The sequence below is a fragment of the Scheffersomyces amazonensis genome (genome assembly GCF_036850825.1).
Source record: "Scheffersomyces amazonensis strain UFMG-HMD-26.3 chromosome Unknown RJT21scaffold_4, whole genome shotgun sequence".
In the NCBI taxonomy this organism is placed as follows: Eukaryota; Fungi; Ascomycota; class Pichiomycetes; order Serinales; family Debaryomycetaceae; genus Scheffersomyces; species Scheffersomyces amazonensis.
The window spans coordinates 1,070,978-1,087,384 of NW_027042744.1; the positions used below are offsets into that span (position 1 = coordinate 1,070,978).

Below are 16,407 nucleotides of genomic sequence, written 5' to 3' on the forward strand. Positions count from 1 at the left end.
CGGGATCTTTCCCCATCGGGAAAATGCTCCGAAATCGTAAATTTCACCGTTACATGCAGGTCTCGGATAATAAATTAGTAAAGCTTGCTAAATACAAGACCTGCATGTCACAAACTGAATATATAATAGATGTAAAAGTTCATAGACAAAATTATTCAATAATAAGAAATCAATAAGATTACAATCAATCACCTCAAAGTTACTATACTAAACAGAATGTCTGGATTAAAACCTGTTGAATTAACTGGAAGATTTGGTTTCGGTACCATGTCAATGACTTGGAAACCGGTTCCACCTCCAACTGAACAATCATTAGAATCACTCAGATTTATTACTTCTCATGAAGAATTTGGTACTCATTTATTAAACGGTGGTGAATTTTATGGTCCAAATCATGTAAACTTGAAATTATTAAAAGAGTTTGTTGATTCCAATCCTCAAGAAATTAATGAAAAATTAATTATTTCAATTAAAGGTGCAATTAATCCAGCAACTTTATCTCCAGATGGATCAAAAGAATCAATTTCTAAGTCAATTGAAAATATTATCTCTTATTTCCCAGCTGAAAAATCAAAAAGACCAAAATTAATCTTTGAAATTGCCAGAGTTGATCCTAAAGTTCCTTATGTAGAAACTATTGGTTATATTGCAGATTACGTTAAGGCTGGTAAGATTGATGGTATCTCACTTTCAGAAGTTGGTATTGAAAGTATTAAGAAAGCTGCTCACTCAGGATATCCAATCTCTTGTATTGAAATTGAATTATCTTTATTATCTTTGGATATCTTGACCAATGGTATTTTGGCTGAAGCTGCTGAACACCAAATTCCAATTATTGCTTATTCTCCATTATGTCGTGGTTTATTAACTGACCAAGCTGCTGAAAGTCCTGATTTCTTAAAGGAAATTCCAGAAAATGATATGAGACATCGTTTTGAAAAATTCTATCCAGAAAACTTTGGTCAAAATATCAAAGTAGTCAAGTTATTATATAAATTTGCTCATGAAGTTAAGAAGACTAGTTTAGAATCTTTAGCCTTATCATGGATCATTAAGATCTCTGGTGCTAAAGAATACAGAGGTATTAAGAATCTTCCAAAGATTTTACCAATTCCTTCTGGATCTACTACTGCTAAGATTGAAAGTAACTTTGGTAGCATTGTTGAATTATCTGATGAAGATTTAGCTGCTATTGATAAGATTCTTGATGAAAATCCAATTGTTGGTGGTAGATATAATAAACATGCTGAAGCCCACTTAAACGGTTAAGTCACATCTCAATTAGATTTTCAATTCTTTTATATATATATACAATGTGAATAGTCAATTAATATAACAGATTACAGTGGTTGTACGCATTTCCAAATTAGGCAACGGAATTATCTGCTGCAGAATCTAATTTTTTTTAGTAGTTAACTATACCGTTTACAATTAATGAGGAATTATTTCCGTTGAATCATATAATATGTATAATTGTGAGAATTATTTACAATAACTATAGATCTTTTATATAACCATACCGTTGAGGATGCCACTATACACAGGAGACTTTTAACACCAGAACCAAAACTAAAGACTAAAAGGACAAATTGTACAAAGAACATTGATGTTTGTAAAACTTAATACTGTTGAAATGAATAAAAATTGGATATTGGGAATAATAATAATAATAAGAATAATAAGAATAATATTCCAATATGTATGCAAAATGAATTAATAAATCGTAATCATTAACCATATTATTAAATATGGATCAACACATTTTAAAAGGATTGAAGTATAAGAACAAATGTTGAAGTTGTTCTTAACTATGAAGCATGTTGAGTGCTTCTTTAATTGATTTCTTTTGGGCCTGCATAAGTGAATTAAAATATAAGCAAATAATAAAAAAGTATCAATAATAAATATTGATATAGTGAAAATAAAAAAAATGAATTAATATAGCGACTTGACTATTTGATGATAAACAAAAAATTTATTGTAAATCAGGAACTTGTAAATCAGGAACTTGTAAATCATCAATTAAGTTGAAGATTGTTTCATTATCATCAATAAAATTGTTGTTGACCAAATTACATAATACAAAATTGTTGTTAAAATCTTCAACTAATTTAGTAAAGTTATCAACTTTTTCAGCATCGGCCACAACTAAATTACTTTTTAAAATGTTAGACCATTCACTGAACAAACGATAAACTTCATCCTTCCAAGCTAAAAATGAGATTTTTTCAACAATTGTAGGTTGTAAAATTTCTTCACCTGGGAATACACCCCAAGTTACTGCATTAATATCATCATCATTACAATTGGTTGTTAAATTTCCATCTTTATTGACTGCATAATATGAGATAACATTTGAAGAAGATTCACCTTCCTTATTATTAAATGAATCAATCTTATATAATAAGCTAGGAATTAAATCTTTATGACAGAAGAATTCTAAGTATTGTTTCTGATAAACAAAACCATTCTTTGGACCCCAACCGAAGACTTTTTCATTAGACCTTACAGCATTTAAAGCTGGTTGGGAATTCATAGTAAAGAAACCTTTATGGTTTAATTTAACTAAACCATCAACTAAAACTGCTGTATCTTCACCAATTGGTCCATCAGACCATGGTAAAGCCTTTAAATCTCCTTTCAAGTATGAAATAACTAAGCTAGATAATTCCTTTAAATTCTGAGGAATACCCCATAAATCTAAAGCTCTCTTTGGAGAATGTCTTAATAATTCAGTAGCACAAAGATCGATATCACCAAAAGCTGGAGATCTAGAATCACCCCATCTACCATTAGGAAATTCATCCCATGTAGCAGTTCTAGAAATATATGAATATTTTCTATTTTGCCAAAAGATTGGACGAATTGATTCTTTTAATCTTTGAGGATTTAAAGATTTTCTCCAAGGTAATTCTGCTCCTCCAATAACTTCATGAGATTTAACTGGTTCAATAATATTTAACTTTTCTAAAATCATAATTGTTGCTCTTTCTAAATTCATAGTATAAAAATGTAAATGATTAACATAACCAGAATCTAATAATTTTTGACACATTTCACTAACTAAAATAGTAGCCTTTTCTCTAACTAAGAAATCATCATCTTTAATAGGTTCTAAAACGTCTAAGAAATGTTGAGGAATATGAATTTCTGACCATTTTGCTCTTCTTACAAATGATGCATAAGTTGAAATTGGCATAATACCAGGAATAATTGGTAAATTAATTCCAATTTTTCTTATTTTAGCACACCAATCAATGAAAATATCAACATCATAAAACATTTGAGTAATAATGAAATCAGCTCCAACATCACATTTTTCTTTTAAATGTTGTAAAAGTTCTTCATCATTATTTTCTTCAGGATGTCCTTCAGGATAAGCAGCTACACCAATATTAAAATGATTACCATATTTTTTATGAATATAAGCAATTAAATCTTTTGCATAAGTAAATACTCCAGTAGATTCAGTTCCATCTAATGGAGGATCACCTCTTAAAGCTAAAATATTTTGACAACCTGAAGCATAAGCCTTTTCTAAAGCTTCATCAATTAATTCAATTTTCATATTAGTACAAGTTAAATGCATACAAGTTTCTAATCCAAGAGTTGATTGAGCAGTATAAACCATTTCATTTGTTAAAGATGATGATCTACCTCCAGCATTCCAAGTAATATCAATAAAAATTGGATTTAAATCATACATTCTATCCATTCTATCATAAAGATTTTGAACCCCTTGAGATGTCTTAGGAACAAAAAACTCAAATGAGAATGTTGCTGGAGGAGGATTTGGTGATGAATGAGCTCGTTGTAATTTCTCTGAAATCTTCATTATGACTAATCTTTAAATAAGTAATATACTTGATTTCGATCTATTCTTGATCAAATTTTGTTTAATCCTATTCTTAATGAAAAGATCGGATTTAATAACTTAATCTTCAAACTATTTTCAAGTATATTATATTACAAGTTGTTACCTTTTAAACAGAGTTTAAATCAATCTCTACAACGTGTGGGTTGAAAAATTTTGATGGGTATGCAGTCAGAAAAATTTGGGGGCCGGAACCGCAACCTTTAGAGGCTCAAAGGTTTTAGGCAGAACATTTTTATCTTTACCTTTGACTTTTAGACGCATGTGATTCTGTTCAGAGTCGTACACGTGACACGTGGCACGTTTTTGGCTGTAAAAAAAGTTGCAAATTGTTTTATTAATTTTACTTACTTACTTACTTCATTTAATATTTATTTAAATAGCCTATTTACAATTCATCATGGAGCCATTGTTCATCATCATGGTCCTCATCGCTTTCATTTTTGTTTTCTTTTTCTGTTTCTTTTTCTTTTTCTTTTTCATTTCTTTTGCTGTTTAAAGTATTTTGTAAACGTTGTTTCTCTTCTACTATAGAAATCAAGTGTTCAATCTCTTGATTATATTCTGTCCATTCTGGTATTAAACGTTTAGCAGTATCTAACTTATTTTCTTTAGTAATTGGATTATTACATAAATCAATCATTTTAGCTTTACCTAATGTATCATCAGAACACCAAGTTTCACACCATAACCATTCTTGTGGTAAACTAAATATTTTAAGTTGTCTTTGCATATTATTTGGTAAATCTTGATCTAAATTTGATAAAGATCCTGGATCAGATGATAATTTTTGATAATGGGATCTAAGTCTATCACCAGCAGTTAATTTTCTAAATTGTACTAAATCAACAACATATAAAGCACTAATATGATACTTTAAATCATCTCCTAAAACTTGAGACCAATATCCTTGTTTCCAGAATCTATATCCTTCCATTTCTTCACGAGAATCACACATTGGTGTAAACCCATATGGTGCACCTTGTAAATCAATATCTACTAAATTTTGTAAATCGGTTCTAGCAATTTGATCTGCATCAATAAAGATAACTTTTTTAAGATCTTGAGGAAATAAAACATCTAAAAATAACATTTTATAACCCCAAACAGTTCTATGTTTCTCTCTTTGCTTTCTCAAGAAATTTGGCCATTTATAAGTAATAAATTGATAATCAAAATTATATTTTTGAGCTAATTCAGGTAATAATTGTTTAAAATTTGAAGATACAAAATTTTCAATAATCCAAAATTTTACCAGTTTATCAGTATTTTTTGTTACTGATGTCATCATAATTGAAATTAATTTCTCATAAAGATGACCACTAGCAATTGAGAAAACATTAATATCTGCTTGTTTCTTCGAATTATTATTACCTAACCATTTGTTAACAAGTTCCAATGGTTTTTGATTTGATTTATTATCTTCAACTACAGATTCATCATCATCAAATAAGAATGAAACATCTTTATAGTCAGGATTCTTCCTTAATCTTGGGTACACAGTAAGACCCTTGAGATTCAAAATACTAATTATTTCATCAGATTTAGAAACATTATTAGAAGTAAACTTATTTTCAGTACTAGATAATAAAGAGTAATGTTTTGAACTCTTACCATCTTTTATTCTAAATTTCCAAAGACCTGGTTTTGCTTGAAGTTGTAAATATCCTAAGTGAGACATTATATTAGTATCAGTATAATAATCATCTGATGACCATTTCAGAGCTAATTCAATTGCCACACCAGCTGGAGATCTACCATTAGAAACATCACGAGCAAACCCTTCTACTAATATATTTCTTAATTCATAAGTTCCATAAATTGACTTATTATCATAATTATCAAACTTAATATTATCCAAATCTACTCCAATAGAGCTATCCTTGGCAGTAGTAATCCAACGTGAAGGTATATCTAAATCTGTTGTCAATAAAGTTGATCCAGGAATATTTGTAAAATTAGTACTAAATTGACTAATAATACTTTTAGAATCAAATTGTAACTTGGATGAGGGATAATTTCCCTTATAAAATCTCTTGATTTTTACATCATCTATAGCTTCAACTCGAGGTTGTAATAAAATTCTAGTATTTACAAATGAAAAATCTTTGACACTATTGATTATACTAATAGCTTTCTGAGAAAATTCGTCAAAGGGATCTATTAATAAGAATATGTCAACTAACTTTTTAGGATCATAAGGAGATATTTCAAACAGATTCCTAGGATCTAATCTAGATAAATCAAATCTATTAACATCAGTAACATATAATTTATCATCAGGATGGAAGGATTTTGTTACTAATGTTGATACTAAATCAAACCAATCTCTATTATTAAGTTTATTACCAAATTTATTAAATTCAACAAGTTTCTTATTTTTAAAGTGGTCTGTATTCCTATTTACAACATCTTGAAATACTTCTAATCTTTGACTAAATTCATATTCTAATAATAAATTAATTTCCTTTTCTGAAAAATTCTTATCCAATCTGAAATAACGTCCATTAAATAACATAAATGTATGATAAACTGGTAACTTTTTCGATTCTAAAAATTTTCTTGATTCAATATCTGGTGATTCAGATGAACTTTTTACTTTAATAAGTATTTCTAATATTGCTTCGATTTCACTAAGAGTTAAAGATCTAAGTATAAATTTAGATTTAATTTCTTCAATAACCTTTACTGGAGTTCCTGAATTAAATATTCTAATTTGAAAATCATATTCAGATTCTTCAAGCATTTCCAATAAAGTAATTAATTGTTTAATAACTGATAATTTATTAAAATCTCCAATTAACCAAAATGTTCCTGATACATCATAAGAAAATCCACTCTTTTTAAAAACAGTTGAATTTGAAATTAATTCTTTATCAATAGATTTATAAATAACATTCTCAGGATCTTTAGGTATAATTCTTAAATCTCTTTCTGATTTTGCATTCTCATATAATAAACTCTTTAAAGATTTACCCTTAGGAATTCCATCTTCAATATGACGTCTTATTAAGGCAATATCTTGAGATAATTGATTACCCATAGCCATTTGCCAATTAGGAGAATCTAATTCATATATGACTCCATTAAATATAATTGAAGCAGTTTCAATAGAATATTTATTTAAAGTCTTTAATAAAATACTTTCATCAAATTTATTATCCTCAGGAATTTCAATTAATTTAAGTAATTCTTCAACTTCATCACCATTTCCTGCTTCATAATATTTATAAATTAATGCTAATGCTTCTTGTGGACTAGCCTTTTCAACTAAGAAATAAAATCTTTCTGCAAGTTTTAAATCTATTGGATCATCTCCTAAAATTGGAATTATACCTACTTGTTGAGGTATACCATTATCTAATATTAATTTAGTTAATGTTAAAAATACTCTTAATTGTTCTTTATTCCCGAAATTAACTACAAATATTAAATCATGAATGTTTTCACGAAGTGGAGGAATTTGATTTGATTGTAATGTAAGAGCTTCAGGTCCAAAATAAGCTTCATTTCTATCGGTAGTATATTGTCTATAATTAGGATCTTCTTCTATATCATTAAAAAATACCACACCTCCTCTTTTCTTTAACTTATAAGAATCTGAAAATACTTTAAATCTATTTTCATTATTTCCCATAACGGAATTTCCTGACCGGAATTGTGATTGTTTTACTGCACTTATTTCTGCATATCTTGTTATAAGAACTTTTGCTTGTTCTACTGTAAGTCCAAAATCTTTTAAATCTTTAATTAATTGAAGTTCAGATTCAATTTTTTCAACTAATTTGAATACATCTAATTCTAATTTATTGATTGGAGATCCATTAATATATATATCAGTTGAAGCCGATGTTAATCCTGCTAGTTCATTATTATGCATATATTCTTTAACTTTATCGAAATTGCCATCTTTAGGAACTTTAGTTAAATAATGAGCAAATTTAGGAAAATCTTCAAGAATAGAATTTAATAATTCAAATTTTGAATAATTAGTATATTGATTATTCATAATAAATGAAGTTAATTGAGCTCCTAAATCTTCAAGTTCCTTTTTAGATATCAGTTTAAGATCATTTTGATTTTTAATCTTTAAGAAATCTTCAGCTATATCAAGTTTTTTAATTGATGATGAATTTACTTTCAGATCAGAGATATCTTGAGCATCATCATCAACTAAATAACTATTCTTTAATGTTAAATCTATACCATAACCAGCAAGTTGTTCATCTTCAGTTGTTGATTGACTTGGAATATATCTCCATATAAATCTTAATTTCCCTGATTGAGCACTCTGATAGAGATTAGTAAAGAAACCTGAGAATTGATCTGATCTGTAATCGGCATATAATATTAATAAGGGGGCATCATCATTGTCACCAATTATTCTATCGAATGGTAAAATTGATACTTTTGAATTTGAATCTGTCTTTAAAGCATAAAGATCATCAGAAGAACAATATAATTTATCATTATATAAAACCCATGCATCATGCTTAACTTTTTCATCAGATAAGATTTGTTTACCAAATGAATCATGTTTACATTCTTTAATCAATCTTTTAGAAAATTCATCTTCAACTTCATGTTTATAATGTTCATAATGAGTTTGAATTCGAGGTGAATTAACTTTATAAGTAATATCAAATTCAATAAGTGATTTAGTCTCTTTATCAACCTGAAGTTGTGTAATAAGTTGATTAAAGATTTGTTCTGGTTGTTTAGTTTGTAACTCACTATCATCTTCATTTAAATTAAATAAAGTTAAAAGGGTTGGTAAATAATTCGAAGCATTTCTAACACTTATACTTTCAAGTAAATTTAATTTAAAATCAGTACTAGACCATGGAGCAACTAATTTAATTGTAAGATCATTCTGTGGATCTTCAATTAAATCATTTCCAAACACTAACACTGATAGTGCTAGGACTATATATAACCAACTATATGTCAATGCCATACTTGAATAGTTATTATCCATGAAAAGAAAATGGTTAGTTAATGGAAATATTTTAATTAATGATATATTTTAGTTAATGATACGTATTGCAAAATAATTTTTCACATCCCGCATTTTTCACTTTCATAATAAAATAAAAAATATTGTGTCATTTATCATTATGTAAGCTATTACAATCTAAAAAAATTTATCTACAATAAGTCCTGAAACGTTATTGGCTTGACGGTCTTCTTTAAACTATTAGCTTCGGAACTTGTCTTCTTGTGTGCCGTATTCTTTCTTTTAGAAGAATTTACCTTTTTATAAGCTTTCTTCCTTCTATTTGTTGAGGGTGCCGTATGTCTTCTAGGTTCTATTTTATCTCCTTTCTTAATTATTTGATCAAAATTAAGATCAGCCACTAATTTTCGCCTTGGATAAACTTCTTCTTGTCCAAAAAATGCTCGTCCGGGTGATAATGAAAATGTATATTGAATTTCTTCATCTTCACTCTCATTATCTCCACTCTTTTTAGTTCCTTTACCCTTTTCATCATCATCAAATGATGGTAATAGACCAGAAAATTGAACTTTCTTATCATCTTTATCACAAGCAGTTGTGTCATCATCAATTCTAAGTATAGATTTAGGTTGCGCCAAAATAGCCTTATATTGAATAGGTGATTCAATTAGATCGTTATCATTATCATTATCATTATCCTTATCTTTACCTTCATCTTTACCTTTACCTTCTGATTCTGAATATGTTTCTTTCTCACATGCATCAATAACAACTATCTCTGATGGTTCCATTGACGGCTCTCCATATTCTTCATTGGTAAGATCTATCACTTCTTTATATTCTTGTGAACATTTTTCCGGCACTCTTTTTATTTCAGAAATATTTTCTTCATCATCTAATTCTATTATATCAATATCTTTATCATTTGGCTCAACTTCACTAATATCAACATCTGATGGACACCATTTGGCATCTTTAAGTCTTCTCTCTGCGGCTTGTAAAACAAGTAACCTTATTGCTCTAGGATCATTTACTGATGGCTTATTGATTCTTGAATTTGATGTATCTCCACCTAACTTTCTAGCTTCCGATTTATACTTGGCTTTACTTAGTTCCTTTATTCTCTTGTCACGAATAGAAACATACCCCCCTATTGGATCATATTTTGAACCTAAAACTTCTTCTTCACATCTATATGAAGAATCTACTCCACCATATTGAATAGCTTCAAATCGTTTTTTTAAACCATCCAAAAATTTATAAAATTTCTCATCATGTTTACCATAAATATTATGAGTTAATTCATGTAAAAATGTTTCTACTAAATCACCAACAGGAAGAAACAGTCGTTCATTAGAATGATATCTTAACCTTATTAAAATCTTTTGTCCTCGATTAACATTTAATCCTAATAAGTTCGGACTTTTAGGAAACATTTCACATAATGTTCCTACTTTAAAATTATTTTCATGAATAATAGGAGCGACCATCTTAACTATTTGATGTAATAAATCTCTAGCATAATCCTTATCAGGATATCTATTTAATGAACCTATCTTCTCTATATTTGAAACTGGTGATGGTTTAGGAGGTAGTTGAGACTTTTTGGATTTGCCTCCATTAGTACTTTTCCCTTCCCGAACCATATCATTAGTTGTTTACTATCTTATTCTTCAGCTTTATAGAAGATGCCCTTCTCTAAAGTAAGTTTATCTTACGAGGTGTTTTGTGATGCGTTCCCTATTTAGTAAACACGCTCTTGCTTTTTACAGTTTTCGTCTTTTTTTTTACAGATTGTAATTAGTCCTATTTGGGTATTTGCGATAATTTTGCAATCTATACTGAAATAGTTGCAAATTGAAAATTTAAATCGTACCACTTATATTTCTGCTAACGGCGGGTATTTAAATAGAAATATTATTGTTGCTTATTATTTTCACTTAGTAGTATCGTGGAGGCTAAACTAACCGCTCACAATGAATCTATACTATTTATTTTCATATTTTATATTTATAACATGTTGCTTGGGAGTACAAATTAATGATGTTGATGATGAGAATGATATCACTGTTAATGCTTTATCAAGAGAAGTAAGAGGCTGTAGGCTTGAAAAGAAAGTATCTGAACAGGATTTAAGAAATGATATCACCGCTTTAAAATCATTATTAACTGGCCCCGACAGATCAGTTGGTTCAATAGATCACAACAAGACTGGAGAATTTATATTAAATCGCCTTGATAAATTAAAGGATTTCTATGAAATTTCTACTGAACAAGTAAATTCTTATCCTTATAGCTCAAATACAAATTTCTTAAAATTTGGAGAGAAAGAGATTACTTTATATCCTTATATTTATACTCGACCAGTTAGATTTAAAAATGTCAAGGACGTTGATGTTGTTAAATTAAATACTTATGGTTGTCAGGAAAGAGATTACCCATTACTTTCTTCTAATACTTTAGTTATTGTCCAAGATGGTGGATGTCATATAGAGGTCAAGAAGTGTATTATGGATCTGCTTGGAGTACGCCTATTGTTGGTTAACAGTTCAACTCCACAAGAAATATCACTGAAGGTAGAATATCCCGAAGAGTGTCAATATTGTGGGCTGTCTGTTTTGCCTTTTAAAGTTTCCAATTCAGATGCTGAATACCTTTCGAATTTAAAGCAAATAACTAGTAATGTAACAATTTTTTCAAATAGTACTGTTGATATGAAAGCCAAGTCATTAAATATTATTGCTGAATCTAAATCTGGAAGAAATGATAGTATCATCTTAGTGGGTACCAATTATGATTCGTATCCCAATACACCAGGAATCAATGATAATGCTGCTGCTGTAATTGCTTTACTTAACATAGCAAATTACTTGACAGAATTCGACTTACAAAATAAAGTGAGATTTGTGTTTTGGGGTTCAAAATTATTTAGATATAATTTGGATGGTGAACCAGATGATTCAGTAAAAATGTACTTAATTTATAATAATATTGGTTCAACAAATTATATGAATCATATATATTATCCCCATTTCACACAAAGTTATACTAGAACAAGATTTATAAGAGAAAAACACATTGCTGATAGTCATGCAGAATTCTTTGATAAGAATGGAATCCCTTGGAAACAAGCTAGTAATCCATCATATCTATTTTTTGATAATAACACTCCTACTGGTGGACTTTATGCAGGGACTGATGAAATTAAAACCATCGATGAAGTAGCATTAATTGGAGGACAACTAGGACCCTATGATCCATGCAATCTTAAAAGTTGTGACACTGAAGTGAATTATAAATCTTTGTTCAATAATACGAGGGCAGCTGCTTACGCTATAGGTAATTACGCAAAGAACTTGACTTCATTTACTTTGATGATTTAATACTTATCTCTAAATTCTAAATATTAACTTATATATGTGTACATGAATATAATTGATCTATAAAGTTTGTCATGAATGTTCCGGGTGTCTTCGAAACTTCACCAGCTTTAAAACCAGCGATATTATAAAGTTCAACTGCACCAACAGCAGCATCAAAAATATTTACAGTTGGCTTTGATGTACCATCAGCTTTTGCTGCCACAAAAGCTGCAATTGTGCTTCCTAATGAGCATCCAGTTCCGGTAATATAACCCATTAATGGATGACCACCCTTAACTTTTTGAAGTGAATCTAACCCTTCAATAACATAGTTCGTAACCCCAGTGATAACAACAACAACTTTGAAATCTATAGATACTTCTCTACCAATTTGAACGATTTGTTCCTCAGATAATTCTGCAATAGAATCAACTCCTTGCATTAAAGATTTCTCATCACCAGAAGGTTTTTGGTAAGTGCTTGTTAATTTCCAAATTGAAGAAATCTCGCCTACATTACCTTTAATAACAGATATTTGACCTGTGTTCAACAATTGCCTAGAACTTTCAAGTCTTTCCTTGGAAGCACCACATGCAACTGGATCAAATACTATATGCTTACCATATTTATTGTATACTCTAATTGCGTGCTTAAAAATATCCATTAAATCGTTTGATGGAGTACCTAAATTTACTAGTAAGGCGAGAGATGGAATTGCTGAAGCAAATTCTTCATACTCTTTTGCTAATTCGGACATAATGGGAGATGCCCCAATGGCTAAAGTTACATTAGCACTAAAGTTTTTAACAACATTATTAGTAATATGATGAACTAATGGTTTAGTTTCAATAAGTGTTTTAATTTTATTTTCAAGTTTAGCCTCACTACTGGAGGTTGAAATATTTTTCAACCACTCTGGTTTTGATTTGATTAATTCAGCCAAATCACTTGTAGCTTTAGCAGCATTCTCATTTGCCATTATACAAGAAACAACGGCCAATCCATCAAGTGAATAGTCAGGAAGTGAACATTGGTATAAGACTTTGCTTGCATTTGAATGATTGATACCTCCAATTGCAACACTGTATATTTTCTTACCATTTTTCTTTTGATATTGAGATAAAACTTGTAACATACGTCTTATCCCAATAGGTCCAGTTCCTTCAGGATCCTTGACATCTTTCTTTGTGTTTGTCTTGTATACGGTTCCTAAACCGACATAATCTGCAATTCCTTCGTCTACTACGACTTTTGCTTCTTTCTCATTGGAGCATGTAACCCCTAAAATTTTATTTGGACCCAATAATTTTCTTGCAATACTTGCAGGCATATCATCTTGACCAACATGAACACCTTCAGCATCAATAGCTAATGCCACATCAATTCTATCATTAATTATTAAGGGAATTCCCTTCTTTTTAGTCAACTCATGAACTTTATTTGCTCGCTCAATAAATTCAAGTGTCAGAAGTTTCTTTTCACGTAGTTGGATCAAAGTAGCACCATTATTAATAGCATCTTCAACTTGTTTAAGAAAAGTTGATGATTCGGGAATCATGGTTGAATCAGTAACCAAATATAAAGAGTAGTCAACGGAAGTCATGGCTATAAAATTGTTCGTTCCGTATCTTAATTCAGTAACACTTTAATTCTCCTTTTGCTATATAGTTATAATCTATTTCGATGTTGAAAAGTTTGCCAAACTTACTCTTCCATCTTTTACCTATGTATTCTCAATTAATGGAACTCTAAGCGCATTCCAAAATCATATTCGCTAAAGAGGAAAAAAAGTTAACAGTTGCGATATGACTCTAGGCCGACTGGTGGGAGGTTAGAGTGTTCATAGGGCCATTGGTACAAGCAAACTAATTGCTTTATAAAAAATAGTACAGTATCATTAATGATAATTGTATACTCATGGGGATCATTTAACTCTATCGGTTACATATCACTTCACCGATTAAAGAATCTATACGTATACTTCATGAGTCATGATCGCCTATAAAGTCCTAAAGGGGAAGGTGGAAAAAATACGAGATTATCGGTCCGCTCATACATATAAACGACCATTCCTCCCATTGCTAGAGAAATTTTATAACAATTATCCTTATAGAAGATAAGTATATATCAGACATGAATCAAGCGCATATTCGAGCTCCAGAATTTAATGAGAAGTATTATATTTGTCGAGGTAGTGAAGGATTTTACTCTAATTTTAATTTAATTGCAAAATATAATAAGCCAGTATCGAAGGCTTTACTTTCCAATGGTTTAAGAAATTTCATAATTCATAACACTTGGTTGGCTCATACATTTGTAAAGACCGATGATCCTAATAGTAAACAAATTAGATATACCAATTGGGAAAGAAGATTTGTGGATAGAATAAATTTCGATGATGCTGTTACATATGTACCCATAAATGAATTTGATGAATCTGTCATTGAATATATGAATAACGTAACTATATCGAACTATTCTTCAGAGAAACCATTATGGCATATAGTTGTATTTGAAACTATTGCAGGAGTTCAATATATTGGAATTGCTTATGATCATTCACTGTATGATGGGATGTGTGGACTTGAATTCCACAAAGATTTAATTAAAGAATTAGATAAGGCAGAAGAAGAATTTATTGAATTTATTTTCGATTATGAACGTGATTATGAATATTTACCTTCTAAAATTACTACACCTGTTGAAACTCTTACTGATTTATTTATTCCTTCGATCTGGAATGTTGTTAACTTCTATTTACAGAAATATGTAAGTATTGTACCCAAAGTTTTACAGTATTTAAAATCATTGTTTACCACCAATAATCCTTTTAAAGCAAATTTAGGAGTAAATCCTATTTTCAAGTGGAAACCAATCAAGAAGGATCTTAGAAGTAAATATAGATATTTTCATTATTCTCCTGCAGAAGTCTCTAAACTCTTAGCTTTCACAAGAGATAATGGAATTACATTAACACCATATTTTGATATTATTGCAACAAAATGTTTACAAGATACAATATTTAAGTATATTGATTCAAAAACCCAATTCTCAACAACTTCACTGATTGCTGTTAACGGTAGACGATATTATTCTGAGGATATAAAAAATTTTAAATATGGAACAATGGTTTGTGGTGATATAATTACATTACCACCTATTGGAACAGATTTATTGAAATATATGAAATACTTATATAAGTCCATGATGGACCATATTGTCACTAAGCAATCATTCAAATTAATTGGACTTTATAAGTATATGGATATCTTTAAATACTTCAATAATAGAATTGGAAATAAAGATGGAAAAGTCTCAGTTGGAATTTCAAACTTAGGACGAGTTATTTCACCTGAAGGTTGTTCGTTTCAAATTGAAGATGTATATTTTGGTCTGAACACTGCACTTACATATCATTTCATTATTAATATGGTTACAACTACCAATGGATTAAACGTAGTATTATCTTATGCAGCAGAATATGATGAAATATACCATGATGAAAAGAAAGCAATTGATATTTTTGCTGATAAGTTTTATAACACCATTTTAGATTATGCTAATTAGATTTGTTTTATTGTTTAATGTATACTTAATTATTCATCATCTCCTTGTATATCATCATCATCATCATCTTTATCACTAACATTTATATTAGTACCTTCTTGTAATGATTGTAAGAAATTAGATACATTTTTTTGTTTAGATGTTTGTTTATTAATAAGTCGAATTAATTCCTTTGATTTTCTAATAGAATATTCTTCACATTTATGTATAGTTCCACTAATATGAGTACATCGTATAATTATATTTTGATTATCTAATTTATCAATTAATGTTAATGCTCCAACTACCATTTGAACTGCCAGTCTATCACATCGTATTATACCAGTAGAAGTTTTATTACTCCAATATTTAACAATCGTCAGAACAGCAGCGGTACCAGCTCCTTGATCTCCATAATAAGTTTGAATAGATTTCCTTAGTATAGAAACTATAAGTTTACCATTAATTGTACTAGGAGATGATTGATGTAAAGTCAATAATGCATCAACTTGAGAATTTGAAAATGTCTCACTATCCTCTCCTGATTTAGTAGGAGGATATAATACTTCAAATAATATGTATCTATGTTTTATTCTAACCATATTGCTGTTAGTCTATTATGCTCTACTATCAGGAACTATTACCTACCGTATCAGGAATTTTTCATG

At 29.4% G+C, this 16,407-nt stretch overlaps 8 protein-coding genes across 8 annotated transcripts; 3 read left to right on the plus strand and 5 right to left on the minus strand. All coding sequences in view use genetic code 12, as the record gives it.

Moving 5' to 3' along the window:
* Positions 1-145: 145 nt before the first annotated feature.
* On the plus strand, positions 146-1,327 carry RJT21DRAFT_121300 (aldo/keto reductase family protein). The gene has a single exon (XM_064882052.1). The coding sequence runs from the start codon at positions 217-219 to the stop codon at positions 1,267-1,269; it is 1,053 nt and encodes a 350-aa protein (XP_064737997.1). The 5' UTR covers positions 146-216; the 3' UTR covers positions 1,270-1,327.
* A 363-nt stretch (positions 1,328-1,690) lies between these two features.
* On the minus strand, positions 1,691-3,999 carry MET13 (methylenetetrahydrofolate reductase (NAD(P)H)). The gene has a single exon (XM_064882053.1). The coding sequence runs from the start codon at positions 3,833-3,835 to the stop codon at positions 1,976-1,978; it is 1,860 nt and encodes a 619-aa protein (XP_064737998.1). The 5' UTR covers positions 3,836-3,999; the 3' UTR covers positions 1,691-1,975.
* A 185-nt stretch (positions 4,000-4,184) lies between these two features.
* Positions 4,185-8,893, minus strand: KRE5 (Kre5p). The gene has a single exon (XM_064882054.1). The coding sequence runs from the start codon at positions 8,850-8,852 to the stop codon at positions 4,263-4,265; it is 4,590 nt and encodes a 1,529-aa protein (XP_064737999.1). The 5' UTR covers positions 8,853-8,893; the 3' UTR covers positions 4,185-4,262.
* Positions 8,894-8,959: 66 nt separating this feature from the next.
* Positions 8,960-10,524, minus strand: RJT21DRAFT_121304 (metalloendopeptidase). Its single transcript, XM_064882055.1, has one exon. The coding sequence runs from the start codon at positions 10,475-10,477 to the stop codon at positions 9,023-9,025; it is 1,455 nt and encodes a 484-aa protein (XP_064738000.1). The 5' UTR covers positions 10,478-10,524; the 3' UTR covers positions 8,960-9,022.
* A 283-nt stretch (positions 10,525-10,807) lies between these two features.
* RJT21DRAFT_133084 (uncharacterized protein) lies at positions 10,808-12,214 on the plus strand (the record flags this gene model as incomplete). The annotated part of the gene is made up of 1 exon (XM_064883174.1): positions 10,808-12,214. One exon carries the CDS (start codon positions 10,808-10,810, stop codon positions 12,212-12,214), a length of 1,407 nt encoding a protein of 468 aa, XP_064738001.1.
* THI6 (bifunctional hydroxyethylthiazole kinase/thiamine-phosphate diphosphorylase) lies at positions 12,192-14,273 on the minus strand. The gene has a single exon (XM_064882056.1). The coding sequence runs from the start codon at positions 13,794-13,796 to the stop codon at positions 12,243-12,245; it is 1,554 nt and encodes a 517-aa protein (XP_064738002.1). The 5' UTR covers positions 13,797-14,273; the 3' UTR covers positions 12,192-12,242.
* On the plus strand, positions 14,103-15,774 carry RJT21DRAFT_43931 (alcohol O-acetyltransferase). The gene has a single exon (XM_064884554.1). It carries the CDS (start codon positions 14,327-14,329, stop codon positions 15,758-15,760), a length of 1,434 nt encoding a protein of 477 aa, XP_064738003.1. The 5' UTR covers positions 14,103-14,326; the 3' UTR covers positions 15,761-15,774.
* Positions 15,660-16,407, minus strand: RJT21DRAFT_43934 (RNA-binding protein). The gene has a single exon (XM_064884555.1). It carries the CDS (start codon positions 16,339-16,341, stop codon positions 15,790-15,792), a length of 552 nt encoding a protein of 183 aa, XP_064738004.1. The 5' UTR covers positions 16,342-16,407; the 3' UTR covers positions 15,660-15,789.